Genomic DNA, 27623 nt, shown 5'->3' with positions numbered 1-27623 from the left:
CCCACCCCACAAGAAGTTTACTGGGTGCTCACTCTTCCTTCCCCTTCATTGATCCCAGTACACCCAAAGCTACACTCTTACGTATCTATCTTTCCAGAGACCAAGGTGAACACTATAAAAATAGATAAACTCACTAATGCTTTTTTTTTTTTTTTTTTGGCTAACTTGGAGCAAAACAGAGTATAAGCACTAGGTAAAAGACAACCAAAAGTTGGTATCCTGTTCTCCCTTCCCCTCCCCCACTGAAGACTTGACATCCTCATTTTATTTTAACTTTGCCTTTATTTCAATAACATGGAAATCAAATTGGCCTTTAAGTAAGCACTCTTTTAACCACAGTGACTCTTATGCTACTCTTTGGAAAAGAGAGCACAGCTTTCACTGGTGGTAAGTGTAGTGTCACCTCTACCCCTTTCGTAACCTGATTGATCTTTGCTGTATTTCATGTGCTGTGCTGGATAATGACCACAGTTAGATGTCAGAAGAGTGGCCCCCACCTGGCCTCCTGGACTGTGAGCCTTCCAGCCAAAAGAACAGAGGCAGATAAAGGAAATGGCTCATGGCATAAGAGCTAGGTTTGATAACGTGATTTCTCATAATGTGCCAACACGCAGAGGTCCATGCTTTCTTTTTAATTCCTAATTTTAAAAAAACAACGGAACACTGTTTGAAGTCATCAAAGTACATCTGATGATATAAAACCTCTTCTGCCCTCTAGTGCTGTGAAGCAGTGGGATGTCTGAGATGCGCTGATGGTTTTGGGGGGGGCGAAATATGTAGCCTTGCAACTCACAATTCCAGCCACTTTTTTCACTGACAAAGGGAGGGGAGTGTAAAAGGTACTTAATAATTTTTGTGTACAAGCTTGAGAGAAATATGATCTTAATATCTGAAACAGCCAAGAAAAACTAATAAAAAAAAATCTTGAAACTGATAAACTGTACACCAGCTTGTCAAAGGCAGTTTGGGATAAACTATAAATGCTACTGCTCAGTCAAATAAAGAAAAATCTGAAAAACCATCACTGATGGGGAATGTTATGCCATAAGCAAGATGGGTTGTCAAAACTTACTTTTAAGTAACTGTTGCAGTTGTGCTGTGAATGCCGCAGGAGCATTGCTGCCCTCTCAGCTCCTGCCTTTGAGGGTCTGGGATTCAGTGGAGAGGTGAAGAACAGTCTCACGGGCACCAGAGTATGCTGGCAGGAAGGGAAAGGATCATATTAAATGGCACTATTAAAGCTCTCAGCTCTATCTTTACTAGTTTAATCTCATAAATTAATCCACGTCCTCCTAGAATAAGTCTTCAAAGAGAAAGAGGTAATTGGATATAAATACTTTCCTTCCCAAACTCTGAATTACAGTGATACAACAGCAGGCAGCTTTTTGCACTTTGATCTCTTTGCATGATTTTCATTCCCTTTTTTAGCCTTAGTCTCAGGCCTCATTCTCTGATTACTTTTCCACAGCCAGCTGTGCTTTCTCTGCTTCCTAGCTTGTCCTCTAGCCACCCCCTGTGTCCCTTTCTTCTTTTAAGTGGCTCAGCCTTCGCCCCTCATTATTCTTTGTTTTCTGCTCTTCTCCTTGGGCCTTCCCCACAATGAAGTCAGATGAAATATTTGTGCCCATGCGTGTAGATAAAACACGCTCTGAATACTGCAGAGATGTGAGCTTACTCTGATACATAGAGCCAACTGCTGCTTAAGTCCATTTCTGGTATACCTGCACCCCCGTGCCTTAACTTCTGCTGAGCAGGAGCAGTGTAAACTTGTACCCACACAATACACCACATAGATAAAACCCTTTGTTTTCTCCGAGTGGAACTGACATGTTTTCATCATTCTTTTGATCACCTCGAGTCTCTAATACACTCTGAACCCTGTCCTGCCTCTTTGCTGTCGTGTTAGATTGATAGCTCCTTGAGACAGCAACTGCATTTTGAATTAAGTCTAGCAAAATAGGGTCTTTGTCCTGATTCAGTGAGTTGCACCTTAGGCATAACAGCAAGATAAATATGCTCAAGGAATTCCCAGTGCCTGACAAAGCAAGTCTGACAAGGAAACTGAGGCTCAGTCTGAAGGCAAGTCACCTGGGTCCATCACAAACAGTATGATTTTGCACGCTCCTTGGCCAATTTTTGGGCAGACTGCCTAAATCTACGAGGTGCTTGATGCCCTCAAGGTATGGTGTGGGACTGCCAGCCCCAGTGTCCTTCCCGGTAGACAATGGTCTTCCTCTGTGCTTGAGCAAGCTGTGGAAGTTGTTGTCTACCACGTGGAACTGTTTGATTCAAGGAAGTGATTTGATTTGAAATGTCTGAGATTTCAGGTCAGCAGTCTAGAGTGAGACTTAAATAAGAAAAGTGAAGATTATGCTAAAAGTTTCTGAAAATGTTACCCTTGGTACTTGAACTGAATTCCAAATATAACAAGTATTTCTAGAGTATTTACCAAAAATTCCTGAAGAGCTGAATCAAAATAAAGACTGGTTTTGATATGAAGCTGTTTGCTACAACAGCAGAAAACTGACCTTGCTGACGAAGGAAACCCCTTCCAGTCCTGTTCTTCTGCAGACAGGAAAAATAAAAGTGTGTTCTCTTTCATTTTAGTGTCAGCCCGTATGTCTTGATAACTCCAAACGAAACCAGAAGAAACCAGTTGCAGCAAAGTAAGTTGATTTGTCTAATATGATAATACATTGTTTCTACTTGAATAAGTTTAGGGGTTTGTGCACTTTATTGCCCTTTTTATCCTAATTTTTACAATGCTTTTATATGTGCAGCTGTGACAGTAAAGTCAGTGCTATGAGCATTTTCCATCATTGTGTAGGCTTTTCTTAAGATTAACTTCTCATCTGGCTAAACTTCATGCTGGATAAGTCTTGTTCAGGAAAAGGTTTTCGGTAATTTCAGTGCTAGAGCCATTCTAGCTGGCATCTACAAGACTGAGCTGGAATTAGCTCTATCCCACCTTTACAGGACTGAATTCAGATTGAAGAACCCAACTTTGAATGCTCTCTGGGTTAGGGGGAGGAAGAAGAAAAATATAACAAATATATTTGAATGTACTCCCATGTGGAGACTAAAGCAACCAGAACCACTGTTGGTTCTTGAATCTCCGTTTAAGGGATTGTAGGTGGATCTTCTAATGAAGATGGGAAAGATCATTTTAGATGGAAATATCTTCCCTTTTGCTTGGCTTCAAGTCTTGCTGGTAAAAGTAGCTAAGCAGGAACACCCTGAACCTCTACCAGAAATCTTAGGCATGTGTTAAAAAGCTTTAATTGCCAAGAGTTACAGCAAAAGAGCCATGACATAAATTCTGTATGCAGAGGTGACCAAGAACTGCAGTCCCGCACTCCTCATACAGGACATGAAAGCTGAAGGAGTGTCAGTCAGTACTCCTCACATTTTGAGCCCTGAAGAAAACAGTGCAATAAAAACATTCCTTCTCAAACATTGTGAGTTTGGCTGAAATGCTTCACCAGAAGACTGGTGTAGGGTTGGGTTACCTTTGGCTGCAAGAAAGAAAATGGATGACTCCTGAACCAAACCATAATCTTCTGGAAGGAGGAATAAAAGCAGATCATCTTAGAGCTGACTCCAACGCTAACACCAAAGGTGCTGCTGCTCTAATAAAGATCTGCTTTCACTTTGTGCCACCACCATGCAAAGTCTGAAACATGCCAAGTACTTCTGCCGTAGGTACTGGCAGAAATAGGGCCTCACCAAATCCAGTCTCTACCTAAGTGCTTGTTTTAAAGATGAAATAACAAGCTGGTATCTCTCTTGGGTCTCTTTAAAGTCTTGCCCAGGAACTGGCTTTATCTTGTTAGAGGAGGGCTGGTGCTAGCATCTGTTAGCCTTAGCCTGCCATTAGAAAATATGGTTCATGTTGGTTTTAGTAAGAGTGAATTGAACTCTTAGAGCAACTGAGGTACTACTCTAAAACACAGCTCCTCTTTTCATAGGCTTTGTGTGCCCTGCTATTGAAAGGAATTGGTTTTTTTTTTCCTCTGCCAGTTGATTTGAGAGAGCAGTTTAATCAATCAGCCATCCTAGCGCATACGGCTGGTGCCCCTGGGTGTATTGACTAGACTTCCACCAACTACAATGGGAGCTTGCCACCCATCTCACATGTGGACAGCTATGTTGAAGTGTCTTAACTTGAAGCTGAATCATGCATTCCTCCTGTTTTTATTTAGGAAGCATGTGGTTGGGAGGGAAAATTTCTTATTCTTCATTTCCCTGCTGGGGAGCGTTACACCACAAACATTTCCCTACATGCAGCAATAACATCTTAATCTTAACAACTTCTGCTTTACCTGTAGGAGTAAAGACTGTGACATTTGCCTACAGGTTCCCAGGGTTTAAAAAGAAGTCTATTAGCAGTCCCTTAGCTGTTCTTTGTTTTGCTTTTGGGGTTGAGTCCTAGGGTTTGCTCACCATATGGTCTCAAGTTAGGCAAAATATTTGCCTTGTTAGCTGATCATTGCAGTGACTGTGTAACCTCCTGGGGGTTAACTGTACCCCTTGAGAACAAGTTTGTCTGTTCCTGGGTGGTTCTTCAGGGTTACATACAATTAATGATACCATCTGCTTTTTAGTACTGCTTCTAACTTCCATATATTTGTTTCTTTTTGTACCTGCTCAGTTGCTAAGAAAGAGCTAGATGACCTGGAGCGGTGGAAGGAAGAGCACAGGCCAGGGCCAATTAAGTTGGTTCCACAGAGACTGGGTAAGGCATGTAAATAAACTATTATGAATTGCAACATTTTATTTTACAGGACATGAGACATTTTTCACTTTTTCTCACACTTATCAAAGAGATTCAGTGTCAATAAGGGCTGACATGGGCCTACTATGTGTGCTCTGTGCTTTTTGATGGTCATAGCAATGAAGATGTTTCTGAAACAAAACAGCATAGATTGTCACTCAAGAAATGTGTAGAAAATCTATACCAACATTTGGGAAAAAGAGGTAGATTATCCCTCCTGCTGGCAATGTTGTCTGTGGTTGATGTCTCTGAGGGACACACACTTGGCATTAGCATGCAGACGGACAGCATGTGTTGGAGACCCTCCAGTTACCCGTAAGAAAACTATTTTTTATGAGGGGCCAGTACGTGTGCTTTCCTCATGGCTGGCTCCTGAAGATGCAGAAATGATCCCTGCATCTTCAGGCATTTGCAGGCTAAATGTGCATGAGGCTCTGTATTGACAATTTAATAAAAATAACAACAGAGATAGGTAAATGAAAAACAGGATAAAAAGCTACAGGAATTTAGGTCACACTGAATTGAACTGATGTGTTTGATAAGATAGCCAACTTTTTTTCTAGACAAGTGAGAGGAACCGTAGTGGATCTGTTAAATTGTAACCACTATAAAGCATTTAACGTAGTGCTATTTTGGAGGTAGGTTAAAAAAAATTAAAAAGACCAAAACCAACCCCAACACACCCCCAGTCTTGTACAGAGGATAGGGCTGCAGGTTGTGCTGAAGCAGGAGGAAGGTTATTAGAAGTGCTTTTCAAGTACCAGTCTTCCGACCTATCTTGTTTTAGTATCTTTCTTTAATGTCTTTGGCACAAAAAGTAAGAGAGAGCTAATGAAACTCGCTGACAAGACAAAACTTGAAAGCATCATCCGTGTGGAACATGATGAGGATACTGTGCAGCAAAAATGGGATGACCTTGAGGAACTGCACTAATAGAAATGGGACAAAATTCATTCTGACAAAGTGAATTATTATAATGATGCCTTTATTAGTTTTGTAAAACTCTCTTCCTTCTCTTGGCTGTTGTAGAGAATTTGGGGTACACAGTACAGGCCATTGTCTGCTTGACCTGGAAACTAAGTTCTCTCTTTGCCATGCTATACCAGATAAGTTTGGGGTGGTTTACTCTGTATAAAAATAGATACCAGGTGGGGGTTGGAGGAATTTGAACTGACTCCAACCCAGATTTGTTTCTGGGGTCAAGGTGATACTGGTCACAAGTTTGTTTTGCCCTGCAGCCCGAGTCCCAGTTGTTTGCCATGGTGAACCTACCTTTGCAAGTTGATGTAATGCCCTGTATTCCCACCATCATGTGGCCAGACATGCTCTTTGTGAGTTCATACATACTAGCTGCTTCTTGGCTGTGAGCAGGTCCTAGAAAACATGCTTCTGCCCCAAGAGAGCCACAAAGCTTTTTGCTGAAGAAAGTGAAATCTGAAAATGGAAAGCTGGTGTGTGGTGTCTATGCGGAATGTGCTCAGGCTGTCTGCGTGACTGGGAGCATGGTGGCAAATGCGCAGTGACTAAGAGTGTGGGGAGTCTTAACTTATTCTGGTCCCACTGCATTTAAAAACTTTCTTAGGAAAGAAGCAAATTAAGGAAGACAAAAAAAGCAAGAAAAAGCTGAAAGAATTCAAGGAGGTTATATGAGCTCTTCAGTCACTGTCTAGCTGCCACTTAGAAAGACCCCTGGAGACTGAGACACATGCACTATGTTCAGTGCCTCTGAAAAGGGATAAGGTGCAAAGATTATTAGATCTTATCATTCCCACAGGAACAAATTTGGAACAGGAGAGCGCTCAAGGAAAGAGAAAAAAATATAAGTGGCATCTCTAATTTCACAACTGTAGGTAGTCATTAAGGTAAAATAGTATCCTATGTTATTTTCTCAGAGTGATTTTAAGACACTACACATCTAATCCCAATCACCAGAGAATTCTTAAAGTTGAAGTTTCTTAACACTCATCCTTTCCATAGGGAAATAAGTATTCTGGATTTCAACTCTGTAATATTTGACTGAGAAACTTTCAGGTACCATAGACGGATGAGAGCAATGAAGGATGCAAGTTCCACCGTCGTCCATAAGCAATGCGTGGAGCAACAAATCATGCCTGATAAATGCAATGGCCTCTTTTTCAGTCATATTACATAAAGCCAGTAATGACATATTCTGAATTCAGTGAAACATTTGACACATTACAGCCAAGCCAACTTGAATGAATTAAACCTGGCTGAAAGTCTATAGGCAATGGCTAATAATGATCCGTAAAATACTTGTTTAGAACTGAAGTCCAGCAGTACCTGCAGAAACATACAGTGAACACAAAAGTGTCAAATGTTGCCAATAAAAGGCTAGAAAGAAAGAAAGAAAGATCAAGCATCCAAAAGGTTTCAAAACTTGTTTAATAGCAATTTTATTTCCTAGATGTGGGGAGGAGATACTCGACAATGCCAGCTGTATGCTTGTTGCTACTGTAGGCTTGTTGCTTGTATACTGTATGGCCAGTCTTTCTTGCAAGAAGCTTAATCTTACAGAGTTATCTGTGTGCATAGGAATGTTTCCACACTTAGGAAATTGATCTCCCATTCACTGGACCTCACAAAAGCACCTAAAGATTAGTTACCATCCATTAGTAAGTGGAGAAAGCTACTTTTAGTGAAGGGTGATCCCTCCTGAAATATCTAGTAGAGCTGTCTTACATTTCAGGCACCTCAGGTTGCACAGATTAGTCCAGCTCTTTCTGTAGAATTAGCAGTCAGATAGTGGGGAACTTCTCAGAAAATCAGTAGGTGAAAATACAGCCCTCATCCTCAAAATGGGGTGTGGGCTGCTGCTGTGTTTTCTGTTGTTTTTTTCAACAACCGAGGGAATGAATTACGGTCTTTCCCAGAGCAAGAAAATACCTTGGAAAATAGTAGAGCAGCATAATAGAATGAAACCCACTCCCTCCATCCCTTAAGACCTATTATCATTTTCTCTGTGTGGTTGGGGTTTTTTGTTTGTTTTATTTGTGTGTTTCATTTTGGTTTTTTTTTAATTGAAGGCTGAACATTATGGGCAGAAGTATAGATGTTCTCAAAAGAGAGCCTGTGCCTTTGGAAAGGGCACCTTCTGCTACCTAGATATAAGTATGAGGTCTGTGGGAAAAGGTCTAGATTTCTATTTCATAAAGGGGATTCTTCCTTGAGCCCCAAGACATTACTTAGAAGATATTCAAATGACAGCATCCCATTAGAGCTGGCAGAGACTCCAAGCTCCTAAATTTGATAAAAGAGAAACATTTTGGCAATAAAACTTCTGACTCTCTATGTGTGTGTGTGACAAACTGAGCAAAGGTGGGGAGAGCTGGGTCTGAAAATGAAGACTCATCTGCAAAGCGTGACTGATTTTCTGAAAATGGAATAGTTCCTCAGTGAACTGATCATACACTGTAGGACGTATTTGCTGGTAGAGTGGGTGATACAGTTGATGCTCTGTAAATAACAAGCTAGTGCTTTTGACGGATGGATAAAATGATCAAAAAGGTCTCACGTCTGTTCTCTTTAATGTCAGACAGCTACTGTAATTATGAAAAATTTCCTGTATATGCATACATCCAATCTGTTATATTGCTTTGTTCTGAAATGACTGGCATTTGAACTTAAAATGCTCATGCAAAATGCAATTTATACCTTTTTTTTTTTTAAGGTGGAAAGGAATCAGAGGCTCAAGCAAGGCAAAAACAGCAAATGGCGCTCATGCAATCTAAATACCAGCAAAAGGTCAGGAAGAATAAATTTATTTGTTTATTTTAAGAACCCAAAAAAAAAGCTTTTCATGAAGTGTTTCATATGGCTATAAAATGAACTCACAGCTGCTTGACAAAAGGAAGTCATGAAACCTGAAGGATGCAGCAGAAAACTAGAAACAACTGTTCTGCACCAAAGAAAATGAGAAATCTGGCTATAAATATGTAGCAACCCGTATCGCAGATCATAACTAAAATGATAACCATTACAGTTGTAAAGCTACTTATATGCCTTGCTGTATCTTCCGGCATGCTGCCTACACTTCGACTAATTGATCAATGTACCAGCCCATCCAGTGCTTATGTAGAAATGTTGTTCCTGTTATAAAAGTTATAAATGCTTGTAAGTTATCAATCAGCTGTGTGATTCCTTGCATGGATGCCCATTTATCAGTCCTAGATTTCTCAGTCTTTGTAAAGCCAATATTGCAGTAGCTGCTACACAGCATGCTTTATTCAGTGTCTCATTTCAAGAAAAAATTCTGGAAACTTTTCTCAAACACACTTTAGGTTTGAAAGATGTGCAGTACAGGAGTTACCTTATGTCAAGTCAAGTTACCTTATGTGTTCTTTGTATATATACATATGTAAAATAATTTTCTATGTTTCTGTCATACAGCACAAGAGAGAAGAATATGTAAAAGCAAAAAAGGCAGCTGAAGAAGCTGAAATCCTGAAAAAGAAAGCAACTCAGAGAGAAAAGGTAAACATGGTTACTGCAGAGTTGGAGCCATATAACAAAGTTCATGTCTTGATGCTTGATTTTGCTGAACTACATGGAGCAGGCTAATTAAATTAAATGGTAGCCCCGGATTGCATCAGGGAGTTAGGAAATCCAGTCCTTCTTCTCTTTGTAGCTGACTGAAGGATGCCTGACCTGGTGTTCTTTGGGGCTTGAGCATTCCTTTGGCTCTTCAGAAACTGCAGCCTTTCAGTTGTTATCCATCCTGAAGAGTTAGCAAAAAGAGAGAACACTAGGGTCAGGATTAATGTTGTGTATACAGGTTATATAGTTCACTTTGGCATGAGCTTTCTCTGTAAGATTGGATTGTGGCAGATGGCACAAAGACCTTATAGAAATCCATAATTGCCTGCTATACACATGGGAAGAATACAAGAAAATCAAGCCTGTGATGGTGGAAAAGGCATCCAAATCATGAAAAGGTCATTGTAGTCTATCTGCACTCTGCTGAGCACACCCTGAAATTCAGATGCCCCTCCAGCCCCTCTGGGGCTTGCACACCCAGGTGTATTGCCAATATGTAAGATCACTTTTCCTTCTAATATTCACCATATATTGACACCAATGATAGCTCATTTTCAAATCTGCAGTTTTATTTTGCATTTGGGTTTTTTTTCCAGTCATTTTCACAAAACATCTTCTCATCTGCTGCATAAACCTTTGTAAAAGTTCATTCATGTCTCCTTGGTGTAAACCAAGTAGCACTCACTTGAGAACGTAGTGTGGAATTTAAATGCAAAAAGAAAAGAGGGGGGGCATGATACTGATGTGCATAGTAGTAATGAGGGAAAGGGAGACTTCAGGTTTGCAAGTTTTGTCTCCGCAACAGGAAAAATGATCTTCTGTGCAGAAGCTGAATGCTGAGGGTTAATTAAAAAATCATCACTACTGGATGGTGTGCAAGGGCATGCATAAATAAAAATAGCCTTAATTGCCTTGAGGTAAGGGTTAGTCTTGTTCCCAGTCTTTCAGTGGTTAGCATTACTGTTTGGGGATAAGCCCATATGCAATAGCTCACAGGGGCAATAAATATTATCACGTGAAAATGTCATTAACAGTTACCAGCTCATACATACCTCCAGAAGCAGTGATGATAGCAATGGTAGAAAGGGGATTAATTATATTTTATTCACCTATTAAATATATGTTGTTTGCCTGTGGGCATTGGACAAGAAAAATGTTGCAAGACTGCTGTAATTTCTAGTTACACCTAGAAAATATATTGATGTATCATTTTTGTTTTCATGCTCTTTAATTTCCTTACTTTCACTCCCACCAATTATAAAATCTTTATAGATGTTGTAGATACTAAAACTGTAACTATCATTTTCTTCTAAAGGAGAATGCAAACATCTTTGCCGAACAGACTGTTTAATTTGAATAAATAAACATATACCCACAAAGCAAACAAACAAAACAGAGGAGTATGAAAGGGAACTCTTAGTTTGAATTTGTTTATTCGTGTTGTCTTCCACAATAGTGATTGAGCTGATGAAGATTTCTGCTTGCAAGATGTTTATATATTAAAAATTCAACTCTGTGTTTAAGAAAAGCATGCTGGAAAGCCACTAAAAGGTGTCAATTTGGCTATCTCACCCTGCCTGCAGATGAAAGGCTCCTGAGAGCTGAGGATGACAGGAAAGGGATCCTAAAGAACTGGTACTGTACGAGCAACGTTGGGCCCTGGTTACTCCCTGGTTACCACAGGAGAGGAACTTCTTTTGTTAAAGTGATAGATTTGTAAACAACTGCACCTGCAGGGCATCAGCTGAGAGCATGTCTTTCTGCAAATTCACGAGCCGCCTTTTCTTGCTTGCCAGTCCTTCTTTTGCTCAAGGTTATTATTCATTCAATAAAAACTGAGTTGTCTGACAGTCTGAAACAAGATAATGGCTAGCCAGCTTTATCAGCAGGGGCCCTGAAACTTTCACAGCTGGAGAGCTACTTTGCCAACAAACATGAATGGTGAAGCCTTACAGACTAACGCGCGATGACTAGAACGGGTGCAGGTACTCAGCTCAGTTCTTTGATTGTAAGGATGATGTACTGTAAGCCAGCGCTGCTTATGAACATAGGATCTGTTTATGTTACTGCTTTAATGCTGGTTTTGCAGAGAAAAGCAGTATTCACTCTCCTGTTATCTTTGTGACCAAGAGAAAACTGGGTGTCTGCCAAAGCAGTACCCAAATGTGGATGGTCTGCCTTACCATCTGTACAAGTCCACCTGCCTGCCTCTGTCATTCTTTAATTAACCATGAGGTTAGGTGCTGAAATACCAACATTCTTGGCATCTACCTTGTCTCTCTCCAGCTCCCAGAGAGAAGAAAAGTGGATCCTTCCCCCTCATTCTGTGTTCCACAGGACCAGTTTGTGTGAACTTGTACTCGAGTCTCCATGTGTAGCAGTGAATGGCATTCGGGATTCTGCGTGCTCCATCTCAGGCACCTGGTCCTGGGACTGCTTTGATTTGTTCATGGGATAACCCTGGGCTGCATGAGTTTGGATATTCTTCTAAGCTAGTGAAGTGCTCACTTCACTCAATTCTAAGCTCTGAGTGCTCACTGAATAATTTTGGAGAGACTTTGTAACATTAGCAGGGGAGTCCCTATTTCTGTATTTGTCCCTAGTGCCGAGATGCGTGTCTGATCCACAGAAAGTATGGGAGTGCATGGGAAGTAGCGTTATACTGTTTGTTCATTAGTAGCAGGCATCTGCAGTTGGGTGTCTTTTGTGTGGCCCTTCACATCACAGTTTTTGACCAGACCGCACCATAGCTTCCTTTGTGTCTTTTGGGTGAAAGGACTGTCAAAGTTACCAAGAAAATAAACAAGTGGCTGATATTTGGCTTCTTGTTTTTTAAGCTTTCTGCATTTATGCTGTACACAAAATAGCGTAACTTCAGTGCACTGGATATTTCTGTTTCCTGTCATTCAATCTCTGTTCCTGTACCCTGTCTTTAGCCTTTCCTTGTAGATTCTAAATCTTGACTAAATATTAAAAGATTCAAAAGACTTGAAGTGAAAATGCTCAGTGTAATTCTACTGTGGGCAGCTTTCTTTTGCTCTTACATTACATAGGAACAGTCTGGCCATCTTCAGAAACTGTCCAGTTTAGAATAAACTGTAATTTCATTTTATTCTTTATCAAATCATGTGCTCTTTAATTTGACTGTGTTAATCAGCATGAATGGCCTTTTTCGGGAATTTGTTAAAACTAGGCACTTTACAGACCTTCTGCTAATGCTTTTCAACATGTTTACCTTCAATATCACAGCTGTTCCACTCTTGGCTTTGTTTTTGAAGACTGTGCCAAATGTGGAGTGTTTTGGCAATGTCTATTGATAGATTGTCATTAGTTAGAGAATGTCCCAGTCCCGTTGCCTGTCATTTGTACGTGCCCTAAGCAGGGGTCCCAGGGTATACCTCCAGCGTAGAAAATAGTCACACCAGCCACAAGTAAATAATTTCAATACGCTGGAGTTTTCTTCAGGCACTATTCTGGTGGTAGAATACCGTAGGATATTTCCTGCTTTTTTATCTAGTGGGAGACGAGGGTGATATTCAAGAATTGTATTTATCAAAGTTAGTATCAATGTGGTGTTCTAGCTAGAAGCTAGACCACAGCAACTTCATTGAGCTTTGGATTTGAACTTTCAGGAGCCATGCAGTATGATGGTGGATCCCATGTCAAATGGTTTTTCAGAGGTGATGGCGTCAGCTTGCAGGGTTGAGCAGTGGTGGGGAAAAGCCTGGGAGCTATTAGTGGCGTCTTGAGGGTATCAGCATCACCTTTGACAATCACAGATGCCATCAGATTGCCTTTCTTCCTCTTTCCTTTCTTTCCCTGTAAATTGTTCAGTTGCATAGGTGGGTGGGAGTCTTTTGCCTAAAAAATCATCTGTCTCTGAGTGGAGAGGTTAGGAGCAAACAAGATATGCCTTGAACACTATCAAAATTTACCTATACTGTGGGGTGATATTTCTTACTTTAGTTTGATTTTTTTTTTAATTGCGTCAGTACTTCATACATTCTACCACTGTCTCAGCATGTCAAATGACTGACCAATGGGACATCTTATTCAGAGATTCATCTTCCTCCTTTCGTTTATTTTCCATTGCCTTTTTACAAGTAACTTTTAAGTCATTTGCCTTCCAATAGTTTATATCATTACACAACATAGTAGCTCTTCTCCTATCTGCAGACATCTGACAGGGTTTTTTTACTTAATCCAATACAAGCTGAGGAGGAATTTGCATTTGTTTCGCAAATCTCTTCCAGACAGTCATTCCTATCCAATTAAAAAATACCCTGAAATTGTTGAAGGCAAAGTAATTGAGTAACTGCCAGTAGAACTGTAAATTTTCTGAAATGTTATTGATTGCCGGAGAGGAAGAAAATGATGGGGGTGGGGGTTACAGCCCTGTTCTTAACACCACCTTCCCCCTTACACACACACATGCCCCCCCGTTCTGCCTGGCCTTGCACAATACCTCCACCCAGGTATAGTGTCCTCTCCCTGATTTGGGGCTCTGACCAAATGGGCCATTCCCACCTACAGCTCCCTTCTCATCTCTGCAAGGTATTGTCTGAAATTTCCAGGACCCTTTGTTTAGAGCAATGTCTGGTTGCTGGGTTACCAAACAATTACTTTTTTTCATTTTGAGGGTGGGTGATGAGAGGAGTGACAGTCCAAGGTTGCAGTTGCTAGTTGTGAACCTTGGGTGGGAGCTCTTGTTGGAGCATTCCCCCACCAACTGCAGTGTGGGAGCTTGTGCTCAAAATATAGCAGGGCTGAAATCCCAGTTTTGAACTTCTGATTTGTGCTTTTAATACACTGAACTGCCTTCTGACTGCTCTTCCCACTGGACCTACCTACAGCCTGTGTGTCAAAAAGCCTCCTTTTGACTGGAATTTAGCTTGAGCTACATATTGCTGTTGCAGCAAGTTCTCTAGTTTCTGCTTTGTTTTAACATTGCATTCTGCTTGAATGTGGGGGGTGGGGCAGCTTAGACAACCCACTGGAAATTATGTGCAATTTTATATTAAAGGACTTAATCACTTGTGTGGTATCCAGATTTAAAGAGGAGTTTTGTGTGTCAAGGATTTTGTTGACTCTTGCACTGGGCAAGAATGAGGCAGAATAATACTGGTTAAGTACAAACGTCTCTCACTTTCATCTGTCTTTGCATGTATTCAACTGGCCAGTACCTAACACTCCTGAAGGCCACAGATCTATGTGCAGAGCTACATGTGCTCATACCACTGTGCTTTTGGTGCTACAAGACTATCATCTGCTTTGGTGCGGTGGTTCCTGTCATGTACCTTCTTCCTAGGACCAACGTTGCATCAGTTATATCAAGAGGTGGCCCCAACACTGCTGTGGCATAAGAACTGTGAAGGCTGATGAGGCCCTTTCCAAGGATAGATGGGTCTGCCAGGAGCACAGTGCAGTTTTCTATTTCAGACTGGTCTTTTGACTAGGAACTGTTTAAACTTGAGATTGGGTCACTTCTGTAGCCAACTGCTGCTATAGTTGTTTTAAACAACAGAATATTATAATACTTGAATTGAAATAATCAATGTTTGTTTCTGGCTTACTGGAAATCTTAAGTATGTTTTCCTGTTTTTAATGCTGTAGGCAGAGAGACTTGAAGTTAAAAAAAGGCAACAAGAAATGCTAAGAAGAGAGATGTTCCTTGAAGAGCAGTATTAGTAAGTAAAATTTGAAACTTATTACCTGAAATTCCTCAACTTCTTGTCCTGTTTTGGGGTTGGGTTTTGGGGTTGTTTTTGTTTTGTTTTGTTTTGTTTTTTTAATTTGTTTGCTTTTGTCTGGTTTGGGGCTCAGGAAGGGTTTGGCTTCTGTTGCTGTCTTTTCACTTTTTGACTTTGAAACTTTTGACTTCAGAGCAAGAGGCAATGGACACAAACTGAAACACAGGAGGTTCCTCCTGAACATCAGGAAACACTTTTTTACTGTGAGGGTGACTGAGCATGGGCACAGGTTGCCCAGGGAGGTTGTGGAGTCTCCATCCTTGGAGATATTCAAAAGTTCTGGTCAACTGGCTCTAGGTAGCCCTGCTCGAGCAGGGGGTTGGACAAGCTGACCTCCAGAGGTCCCTTCCAACCTCAGCCACTCTGTGATTCTGTGAAATATTCCAAGCTTCCTCCATACCTTATTCTGTGAGAAATTTGGTTCAGTAGATTCCTCTTAGCTTCTCAAAACATACACTTTGCAATTAAACCTGTGAATTATAGAACAACTTTGTGCTTTCTTTCTCTAACTGAATCAATCTGTGATCATTCAATCCAAGACTAATTATTGAAACAGGATCTAAATTACATCTCTGCCCATTTATTTTAGTGACTGGTAAAGAAATCTAAACCCCATGGAAATAATGAGGACTTCCTATATTTAGCATAGTCCTACAGCTTAAATGTAGAGATCTGCTGTGAAGACCTGTTTCCCAAGAATACCTCCTTAATGTCAGATTTAGATATGGCTTAACTCCTGACATAATTAATTCCATTGGCAGTGAAGTTCCTGCCTTGCCAGTTCACTCTACCCTATTTATTTATTTTTAACTTATCCAAACCAATTCTATCGCATAATTAAAACACAATCCTGTTTAGTCACCTTTATCTTTTTTATCTTTGGCTCCTGAAATTACTCACCTGTGTTCTTAGCATGATTGATTGCTCTTTCCTCCTCTGTGACCTTTAAAGGAGTCACTTTTGTCCCATGCTAGTAGCTCCAGTTTCTTCATCACTTGCCCAGACTCTGTTCTCTAATGTATAGACATTTTAGTGCATTCTCACTGATCTCAGCCTTTATTGTCTTTTTCCTTTTATTTCTTCCCATTTGGCTTTAGGTACAGCTCTTTCCTTAAATACATTGCCAATGTTTGTCTCTAGGTATTGGTATTTTGCCTGCTGTTTGTCCTCTGTTTGTCTGCGTGTGGATTTCCCCCCCCCACACCTTAATTCCTCAGGATTTCTGAAGACATTGGACAGCTTAAGAACTCTGCCTGTTTCTGACAAACTAGACACCTTCATGCTTTTGAGCCTAACTCAACAACAACTTCATCAGGTCTTTTCATTGCAGGGTCCTCCATTATGGGACTTGCTTTTTCCTGAGGAGATTGTCAGGGTTCTTATCTTCATATTTAATCTGATTTTTTGTCTTAAGTCTTACTTAATTATGAACAGAAACATATCTCTTCCTTCCCTCACCTTCCCTCTCTATACCTTTTTTTTTTGCTTAGGGTGAAATGAATGCTGCTGATCAGCACTTTTTCCATTAAAAGTAAGCTTGCTTCTGACAAAAGCAAGCCCAAACCCTCTGAAACACCTTCATGTGGGCAGTCAGTTCATCTCCAGGTGGTGCCGGAGCTCAGGCTGCCTGGGCACTGAGGAGGAGGCTGGTTGGCAGCCATTCTGTCCACTGATTTAGGAAAGCCATGTGAGCATTCAGTTGGTGTCATCTTAGGAAACCAAACTGACTGATGCAACTGAAGGTAGAGAAGGACTGTCGAGCTCCATTGCTTGAGATTATGTTCAACTATCAGAAGATTATTTGTATGTAGTATGTATTGAACATACACCAGAAGGGCCCTGTAGATACTGCACCTGGAGGAAGTAAGCTGAAAACCTGCCTACAGTGAACATAATTTTGGTTAAGCAAAAATCTCCCATGCTGTACAGAATGGCACTAGTGCCTTTGCTGGTCTGAAGGAATCCTCTGGTGGGCAGAGGAAGAGGAGTCTTTACCACTGGATGTTGTTGAGGTTGCATTGCTAAAATACATTGGCATTTTAGAGCACAACATCCAGGAGTAATGGAAAGATACTGTGTGACATCTCAGATCTTGTAAAGTAACAGCATTCGAGTACTGGCGGTTATTAGAGACATGTTCACATAAAAGTGCTTGGTATTTAAAGACGTGCTTTTGCCTACTATGCAAAAATGAGTGACTCATTACTTCCATCATCTAAGATCCTATGTCCAGAGGCAAAGCGAACAAATATGAGGTTGTGCCCCTTTCCTCACTGTCTCTGCTAGAATATTTTGATCTCCTTCCCTGCTTGCTGGGAGAGGGGGGAAGAAAGGTCATGCACTGCATATAAAGTAATGCCCTCTGTAAAGTCACAGCCTGCAGAGCATTTCAAAAGATAAGCTGCCTTGTTAGTCTGTCCTCTGTAAGCATCTGTAGCTGCAACATCACAATTTTTCTGAGGAGATCAGTGCCTACCAGCAGTCTCATTAGCTGGGAAACCTTTTAAAATTGATCACCACCTCTAGCTGTATCAGCCTCCACGGGGTACAGCCCAATCTGTACCTCTGCTGTATGAAGTGCCGCTTCTATTTGATAAGGAAAGGTGCTTAAGATTCTCATGTCATTAACATACTCTGACAATAAAGTATGATGCTGCGCAGAAGTTCGTTGTTCCGATTAAATTCCTGTCACTATTAAAAACAAGAACTTCTCACTGAAATCCCCTTTCAAAGGGTGTAACATGAAGTAAGTGAATGCCAAAAGGAAAAAAAAAAGGGCTGGAGCACCTCTCCTATGAGGCCAGGCTGAGAGAGTTGGGATTGTTCAGCCTGGAGAAGAGAAGGCTGCGAGGAGACCTTATTGCAACCTTCCAGTACTTAAAGGGGGCCTACAGGAAAGATGGGGAGAATCTTTTTAGCAAGGCCTGTTGTGACAGGACAAGGAATAATGGATTTAAACTAAAGAAGGGTAGATTTAGACTAGACATAAGAAAGAAATTTTTTACAATGAGGGTGGTGAAGCACTGGAACAGGTTGCCCAGAGAGGTGGTGGAGGCCCCATCCCTGGAAACATTCCAGGTCAGGTTGGATGGTGCTCTGAGCAACCTGATCTGGTTAAAGCTGTCCCTGCTCACTGCAGGGGGGTTGGGCTAGATGATATCTAAAGGTCCCTTCCAACCCAAAGCATTCTATGATTCTATGTTCTATGAAAATTGTCTGTAACCTTGTCCACTGTCTGCAGAGTACCGTTATTTCCTATCTCTTGAAAGCTTTGTTAGCTTCTTTGTGTACAACTGGCCCTTGAAAGTCAACTGCATCTGTTATCACAGTTGCTTGACTATGTGTTTGTGTCTTGTGAGAATGAGGTCTAGCCATGCATGTAGAGTGCTGTGGAAAAGTCTGCAAGCCTCTCTCTTTTGGGATCAGCAGCTCCTCTGACCCAGGTGGACTCAAGCTCTATTAGGTGACTAAAATAGGCAAAACTCACAAGGTATCCCCTAAAGTAGCAGTGTATAAAAAGCCTGAAGAGCACACAGGAGCAGACTTTGGGCTGGGGGAGTTGCTGCATGGCAGGATTTCTATAGTTTGCGCTAACAGAGGAGAAGCACTTGAGGGATTTATTGGTGATAGCATCGCTGTGGTTCTGTCTCTGCAGATGCCAGGTCTAGAATATAAGGAGTACGTGTGCACTTTTCTACCAGAAACTACTTGCATATGAAATGGTGTCCTTCCTTCTGAGTAATGGTGTCTTGAATGCATTTTACAGTGATGGCCTGCGGTAGAGACTGTATTTCTGTCAGAGTGCATTAAAAGGTAATAAATGCTTGTGCAGTCCATACTTTGTGATTGCTAATCCTTATGAGGAAAGGACTGAGTGTCCATCTTTCCAAATGGTAACAAAAAAGAGGTTAGATGACTGACCCAGCACTTTTCAGGACATCCCTCTTTAGTTAGAAGACAAAAACGGTCATTTAAACAGTTATGAGGAACGGCTACCTCATGACTTGCTTTTCTCTGTAGCTTGTTGTGCAGGCTGTATGAATCTGTGCCTGAAATGTGGCATCTCACTATATGGTTTTACCCAGCTCTCTAGTAAGGTGCTTTTATTTAATTTGGATTCGTCTTCCCAGAAACTGTAGTGTTGGATGTGGTCCACTGCTTTTCTAATAGTCATCTACCTATTTATATAATGAGAAAAGCAGTCTAGAACATAGGGTTACTTTTTAATAGTACATGGTGGCTGTTGTATCACTTCATCCTTCCCTTTGTTACATATTTGTGCCTCTGTTTTTGTGAAGGTTGTACTCCTGTAAAAATTCCTGGCACTGCTGCACTCGGGTACATGTGTGCACTCAATATATTCTGCTCAGAATTTGGAGCTGGAAACAGAATTTGCCAGAGTGCCTCTAAGTGCATATTACAAACACTATGCAGGAGGTTCACCAAACCAAGCTGATATACACTTGCCTGCCAAAGCAGTTTTCTCAAAAGTCATAAAATGCAAGAAAATAAAACCTGAATCAAAACAGAATTTTTATTTATTTATCTATCTATTTTTACAGGATAACTACTAGTGTCCTTGCCAGTTTTCAGTCCCCTATGATGTGTGGTTCAAACAGCAGGCTGGTAACAAATTTTCCCCACAGAAGTGCAAATGTAAACCTGACCAGACTTTTAATATAGGTTGCTAGAGGGAATGAAAGAGGGCTCACACAAAAAGGGTTTGCAGCCTTGAGAATCTTTTGTTTGCTTCTTCTCACCACAATGGTCTTCGTTTTGTTCATTTGCTCCTGATTATTTTAAGCGTTGTCAATTATTTAGCTAACAGGCAGAAAACTAGGCTTTTATAGACATCCAAAGGGACTCTCTTGAGTGTAATAATGAAGGCAGTTTATTGAACGCCTGTGAGGTTGCTTTCTAATTGTACGCATTAATCTGCCCATGCAAGCTGGCTGAAAATATAGAAGCAGATTGCACATGCAGATGGAGCACACAGAATGGAAGATCTATGCAATAGACTTATACAAAACTGCATTTTCCTTAAAACTGGATTTATGCTTATTACTTCAGATAATAAATGAAACTTGATGTCTAAAATAACTTCCAAGAATATTGGATGAGTTGGCGGGAGGAAAGAATAGCCTAGCTGTATTATTTCATCCAGTCAGGAAAACAAAAAAAGCAAGTGGGTTGACAGGAAAGATTAGTTTTGGGTGTGGGTGGGAAGTGATGAAAATAATTCTGCTGAGAAAGTTGCTTTTTTTTTAAAACTATTTTTATACTTTCTTGAAACCTTATACCTAAAATGAACTAGTGACACATTTTTTGTTCTTGTCCCCAAGAACAGGAACACATGCTCAAGAACTTGCAAACAATAAAGCCTACCAGCCAAAGATAGCACAGTTTTGATCACTATCATTAGATTTGCCCAAGTCCTCCTTAGTATGCATGTGCATTACTCCCAGTGAAGTCTGTGAATACTGCATTAAGCTTGGTATGTGGCTACTGGAAAGATTTGTGCTGGAAAGCAAGTGAACTAAATACCCAAAGGATGGCCTTTCTTCCCAGTAAAGGACATTGCAGAAGACCCATCAACATCATACAGGAATTTAATGGGTTAATTATTTCACTTTGTAATTTTTCCCCTTATAGCTTCCAGCATAAGATGAATCCCCCACCCACACACACACCAAGAAATGGACATTAGTTCATGCTGACAATGTTGCACATGGCTGATGTTTTGGTTTTTTTTCTTACCCAAAGGGGGACTCTGTCCTGCAGGTGTGGGTTAGAGTTGAGCTAGAGGAGAACCAGAATCCATGTAGAGTTGAGGGCATGTTTGTTGCTGACAGATGGAGATGTTTTTACTACCTTGCCCTTTGTCATGGCCCACGTGGGAAACATGGCAGTTGCTTGTAGCCTTCTGAACTTATTTAAACCTTGTAAACTTCTTGCTGCAGTAAGTCTCTGCAAAGAGGGGGTGTGAGAGAAGCCATGTATAACTGTATACCAGCAAAAGCCATTGGTGTCCCCACTCAGGCTACTTGCAACTTTCTTAATGGATTAATTTTGAAATATGTATGTTTGGTGGGATTATTTTCACAAATGGTATTATTGGCCCCCCAGCTTCATTGCCACACTTCCCTTTGGAGTCTCTTCCTCCCTCTCCCAATGGGAATCTATGGGAAACCTGCATAAATGGACAGCAATCTCATCGACCTTTGTGTCGACTTCTGGAATTTCTTTTCAGTTTAATAGGACAGCAGAGGAAGAAAAAGTAATAATAATAATAGTAACAATAAAAGAATACACAAAACAAGTGGTGCACAATGCAATTGCTCACCACCCGCCCACCAATGCCCAGCCAGTCCCCGAGCAGCAATTGCTGCCCCCTGGCCAACTCCCCCCAGTTTAAATGCTGAGCATGATGTCATATGGTATGGAATAGCCCTTTGGCCAGTTTGGGTCAGCTGTCCTGGCTGTGCCCCCTCCCAGCTTCTTGTGCACCTGGCAGAGCATGGGAAGCTGAAAAGTCCTTGACTAGCATAAGCAGTACTTAGCAACAACTAAAACATCGGTGTGTTATCGACATTCTTCTCATTCTAAATCCAAAACACAGCACTGTGCCTGCTACTAGGAAGAAAATTAACTCTATCCCAGCTGAAATCAGGAGAGTAGTGTTAAGTAACTTATCTTAATTTCTGCAAAAAGTTGAGGAAGTTGTTACGCTTAGCCAATTAGATATGTTTAAGTAGGGAGAAGTGTAGATATGCTTGCTGGTGCTGCAAAAAGATGCATCTGGAATGAAATTCAGTTTTGGTTTTTTGGTTTTCTTTTTGAGAGGAGGAGTCCTGCTATTGTTTAAAAACCATTGTGAAACTTCTGGGCAGATGTGTGAAACTAATATTATGTATGCATTATACATGGTTCTTAGTTTTTCAGCTGAATTGGAAGAAAATGGTGAAATATCACTTTAGCATTGCTTACTGGCAATGAATTTGGAAGCTGATGTGTCCATGTCATTCAGCACTAGATGCTGCTTCTGTTGTCTTAGCGACTACTCATGTTGTCTCCTCTCTGAAATGGCTATAATGATTTACCTGGCTTGCGATTCTTTATTTTTACTTTTTATTACTGTTTTTGAATGGCTCTTAGGATACTTGTGGATGTTCATTAGAGCAGAATTATAATGCTGGAGATCCTGCAGCTTGAGAAAACAAGGAGTTTAGGAGCTGTCTTGTTTTCAGTAGTAATAAGAGTGGCCATTATCTTTTTAAAATTGTCAAGAGAAATAAATACATTTATGATATATGCAAAAGTATTGTGCTGCTTTTTTTGCAAAAGCAGTGGCATAACAGCTGTTATATTTCTCTGTATCCTGGCATTTCAATATCCATCAATTAAAGCAAAATAATTAACTGCCACTGGTTTCATTGGGAAGGACTAACGAAGATTACAAGAAGACTTTTTAATTGATGCATTTTTAATGTTAGTCTGTAAAACAGAGTTAAAGCCAAGAACTTCATGTGTAGGCAGAAAAATTATTTTCTTTACTTCTTTGTTCTGAGAGGAATACAGTCTCAAATGAAAAGCTTAGCAAGTGGTGCTGTGCGACTCTTGGGTGGAGGAAGATGCTGGGGCCAGAGTCCATATCCTTATTCATGTCCCTAAGGATGAATCCTTTTCAGAACTGGTTCTTCTGTTTGCCTTGTAGATGTGACAGGAGTTAAGACCAAATGACACACTGTCCTGGTTTCGGCTGGGATAGAGTTAATTTTCTTCCTAGCAGCAGGCATAGTGCTGTGTTTTGGATTTAGTAGGAGAAGAATGTTGATAACATGCTGATGTTTTTAGTTGTTGCTGAGTACTGCTTATGCTAGTCAAGGACTTTTTCAGCTTCCCATGCTCTGCCAGGCACACAAGAAACTGGGAGGGGGCACAGCCAGAATAGTTGATCCAAACTGACCACAGGGCTATTCCATACCATATGACGTCATGCTCAGTATATAAACTGGGGGGGGGTTGGCCGGGGAGCAGCGATCGCTGCTCGGGAACTGTCTGGGTATCGGTCGGCGGGTGGTGAGCAATTGCATTGTGCATCACTTGCTTCGTGTATCATTATTATTATTATCATTATTATACTGTTACTATTAGCATTACTATTTTACTTTATTTCAATTATTAAACTGTTCTTATCTCAGCCCAGGAGTGTTTCTCACTCTTACTCCTCCAATTCTCTCCCCCATCCCATCGGGGTAGGGGGAGTGAGCAAGCGGCTGCGTGGTGCTTAGTTGCTGGCTGGGGCTAAACCACGACACACACAGAATTATTCTGATGTTATTCTGCACAGGATTTTAGACCTTAGGTTGGTCCTGCAACAAGATCAGTTGTGGGTCTTCAGAACTTCCATAGTTGCACGCTGGAGTCAACTGTGGAGCTTTCTGCTTCTCAGCTGTCAAGGCTGGTGACCCTGTTAGAGCATGGGAACTTCTACCTAGGCCGGAGGAACCTAGTCTCACTGCAACTTTTATATCCACCCCCTTGTCTCACCCCAGTGGGAATGTGGGCAGCACATGCATTTAGTCCCAAACAATAAGAAATGGATGTGGATTTCCTGATGTACAAGTAGCTTGTGAGTGCAGAGTGCCAGCTCTAAATCCCTCTATTACACTGTTCTCAGTGGAACACCTAGCAAATTCATGTTTCTGCATTTTATACGTACTTGTTGAGCTTCAAGTATATGCTTTTACGTAACAGCTTTTAAGAAAGGACTCTGCCTGAAGAATAGTTGTGAAATGAAAAGCCGTATATTTGAGGACTCACAGAAAGCATCTGCAACATGGACTGATTTCCAGAGTCATGCACTGTCCCCTCCTAGCACTTTAGTCAATGATCCTGGCAGCAGAGTCAGTATTTTCCTATGACAGCTCTTAAGAGTTTTTCAGCCCCCAAATCCAGTATTGTGCTTCACTCCCCCGTGGCTGCATCTGTACTAATAAATTAAACACTGTCAATCACTGTCACTTCTGAGGCCAACAGGCCTGAGACTGCCTGCTTCCATTGCTAGCAAACTTTTTTACCTCCCAAAATGGGGTGGTTGCATCCAAAGTGCCTGTTGGGAGTTTCCTGTGGTTGATACTCATTCCCGGACAGCAGCCAGGAGTTATTTGGGAAAGTGCTATTTGGAACAGGTCAAAACTATTCCAGGAACTGTTACCACAATATAGATGGCTGAGTTCCCATGCTAAGACTATTGCCTGGTGCTATTAAATGTACCAGTATGGGAGTAGCCTATTTTAATTAGTAGAGCAAAAGGTTTGTTCCCAACGGTGTAATAGGAAACAGGGCTACCAAGAAAGACCAGATACCTTCATAAGATCACTCCAGCTTAACCAGTGCTTCTGAATGGCTCTCTTCTCTTCAGCCTGATGCTTAGGGGTAGTCAGAGCTCAGGTTAGCAGCCTGTTAGGAGGGTGCCATCTTGGTTTGTCTAAATTTTGGATCTCCTTCTGCCTAGCTAGTTTTGAAGGGTATCAGGATGCTGCTGTATTCAAATTAATTTCTTCTCAAGCTCTTCTTTCTTTAATATTAATTAGTTTAGAGGAACACATTTTATTAGCATCTTTGATTAGCCCTTGAAGTTTTAGCAAGCGAGTGAGATGTTGCTTGAACTGTCTGAATGTGGAACACCTATGGACACTTTGATATGCTGATTTCCTTCTGGAGATAATGCTTTCCTCTCTGGAACATTAATTGAACTGTCATCTCTCTGACTTCCTCCTTTCCCTGCAGCATGGCTTATGTGAGGCTCTGCATTGTTATGACTATAGGTTTAATATTATGAAAAATACCATTCAGACAATATTTTGACAGTCTGGCAACTCGAGATGCATTGCTGGGTTTCCATAGAGATGACACACAACGAATTAACATATATGACTGACTTGACTGAGTTTGTCTTTAGTCAGGTTCAGAAACCTGAGTCTCTTTCTTGTGATAGGGACACTTTAATGTATTATTTAATTTGGTGTAGTAGGGCGTTTTCTGTATTCAAAGGCAGTGCACAGTCTTGCTGAGAAACCTTATTTGCTTCCACTCTTGTAATCATCTTTTCCAATACCGAAACTGAGTTAGCTTTTCAGCTACCAGTGTGCTGATCTGCGAAATGCATTGTCTTAACCCTCCACCCCATTTTTATGCAAATAATGAGAACTTCCACATACTCCATGTCATTCTTTTGCTATCCATAAGGAATTAGGACATCCAGGTATACCCCCAAGTTGCCAGGAATTTCTTTGCAGAGCTTCAGCCTTCTCAAATATATTCCAGACTTTCTGTAGGAGTTCTTAGTCTTTCTGGTGTAGAAATAAACTGTTATTTTAGCAATTTTAGCATAGGTAGAGAAACACAAAGTCTACAATTTAAAACTTAAAGTTCCCCAAATTATTCTGTACAATCTCACCTCTCGACCATTCATCTTTCATGGAAAAAATGTGTGTGCTTAACGCTTGGATAAGAAAGCTATTAATTTATTGAACCTTGATATACAGGTGCTTTGTAAATCAGGGAATCTTATGTTTCACTTCGTTCTTTCTGTATTGTGCGTTGGCTGGGGTCCATGTTGACTGCCCAGGTAATGGAGGGAAGGGAGTGAACTGGGAATGCTGAGACTCTAAAAGCATGGCTTATGACAGCTTGAGCAAGTACTCTGTTCCTGAAGTGGTAACATGGTTTTGTATTGTGTAGAATAGCAGAGAAGAACTTGTGGGTTCTTGTTCTTTTTCCCCACTTCTCCTCAATATACCCACTGACCAGCAGGACATTTTCCAAAAATGCATCTTTTCACTGTTTCAGATCATGGAGTGAAAGATAAAAACACACTTGGTAGTCTGTTTCAGCAGTTAGTCATCATCACTCTTCAGCAGCCAAGGCTTTTTCTCCAAGTTAAGTAGCTGTCTTTGGTAGTGGCATCTTCTCCCCCACAGAGCTAGCTGGTTGCCCTGTTAGCAGTGGAAATCTTTGTGTTGAATGCCTCTTGAAGCACTCTTCCTGCTCTCACTTCAGTACTTTCATGCTTTGCAAAGCTGTATACAGAAATAAAATTGCCTCTTTCCTCTGACTCTATTCCTTTGAGTAAGCAAAGACTTGAATAGATATGCCTGGGACTGCAGGTTAGGAAACTAATTCCTGACCACAGCACTGAAACTCCTATTCTTAACATTTGTTTATGTTGTTGCTTGTGACTTTGTTTAACTGTACTTGGTTGAAACTGTGAGCAAAGTGATGCTACTTTGAAAATCTGGTTTATGAGGGATGCTATTGGAAAAATAAAAATGCCCTTTCCAGAATAAGAAATGACAATGTTGTGCAATTCTGCTTCAACTGAAGACAAGCATTTTTTTTCAATGCTACAAAATGCTGCAAAGTCTTTCTGCTTGATTAAGTAATCTGTTGTAAGGCTGCATTGTATTAACCATGAAGGAAAATTCCTTAAAATAATCTTTTAAATTACTTATCTGAGACTTATAGACCTGGCAGAAGGATTTGCAACAATTCAGTGAAGCAGTTGCATCCTGATGAAGTCCAATGGCATGCGAGCCTGTGTTTTAGGAGCTTTACAATGAGGAAGGAAAGCATACCCACTGTAGACCCCAAATATGCAAATGACAATAATTGTTTGCTTAAAAATTTCTCCCAGCAAATGTCTTATCTGCAATATAGGTTCTGTATGCTCTATCCCATTTCATTCTGTCTGTCTCCATAACCTTTTGTTCCACCTGTGATGTTTTTCAGCAGTCACATGATAAAATGTCTAGGCTAGATTCCAAGGGTGGAATAAAAAGCTGTATTTATTTTTATGGAAGCACTAACAATTCTATTTGGATTGGATTTCTTCACAGCAAAACCAATGAATTACTGAACAGATTGGACTTGGGTTTGCCAAAGAGTGATTCCTGTCAGATTGCTAATCGTGGCCCAGGATCTACAGCATGGGTAAGCAAAACCATGGCATGTGCTATATTTTCTGTCAGCTTTCCAGGCGCTGTCAATAGTGTAATATTAGAATATTCTAATTGAGCTTAATTGCCTAGACATAACTCAGTGAGTACCAAGGAGTCTTTCTGGGTAAATGAGATTGCCTACATTGTCTCTTACACACTGGCAGAGTATTCTACATAGTAGGGAACTACCTTTATTACTCACAGATCTCTCCCTGATAAAGGAGAGCCAGATTTATATTCTAAGGTCAGATCAGAATCTTAAATGTGCTCTGTACCTGCCTGTTGGTAGCAAGCTTTTATGAAATCTCAACTAGTTCATGTCAGTGGATGCTTTACTGCATTGAAAATCTAGTCAGAAGAGAAGCTTATTTCTCACTGCATCCGAAAAGTGATTCCATAGACTGCTTGGGGACTTTGTCCCAGTTTGAATGAGCCTGGTAAATATCAATGTAATTTGGAAATAGGTAAAGTATTGCTTAAGTTTCATTATTCTAATTGCCTCAAAAAAGCTTTTTCACATATGATTAGTCTCTTTGTGTCTAA

At 40.8% G+C, this 27623-nt stretch overlaps 1 protein-coding gene across 3 annotated transcripts in view; it reads left to right on the top strand.

The window, feature by feature from the left end:
* Positions 1 to 27623, top strand: part of EPSTI1 (epithelial stromal interaction 1) — a 56378-nt gene that overhangs the window by 7789 nt on the left and 20966 nt on the right. For all 3 annotated transcript variants that reach the window (XM_075710701.1, XM_075710693.1, XM_075710686.1), the window contains exons 2-7: positions 2608 to 2666; positions 4652 to 4735; positions 8463 to 8536; positions 9182 to 9265; positions 14942 to 15015; positions 26979 to 27072. In XM_075710701.1, the coding sequence (XP_075566816.1) occupies positions 2608 to 2666; positions 4652 to 4735; positions 8463 to 8536; positions 9182 to 9265; positions 14942 to 15015; positions 26979 to 27072 (469 nt within the window). The remainder of the gene's footprint in view (positions 1 to 2607; positions 2667 to 4651; positions 4736 to 8462; positions 8537 to 9181; positions 9266 to 14941; positions 15016 to 26978; positions 27073 to 27623) is intronic.

Source organism: Pelecanus crispus, chromosome 1, assembly GCF_030463565.1.
Source record: "Pelecanus crispus isolate bPelCri1 chromosome 1, bPelCri1.pri, whole genome shotgun sequence".
Classification (NCBI taxonomy): domain Eukaryota; kingdom Metazoa; phylum Chordata; class Aves; order Pelecaniformes; family Pelecanidae; genus Pelecanus; species Pelecanus crispus.
This window is presented reverse-complemented; position numbering and strand designations above follow the sequence as displayed.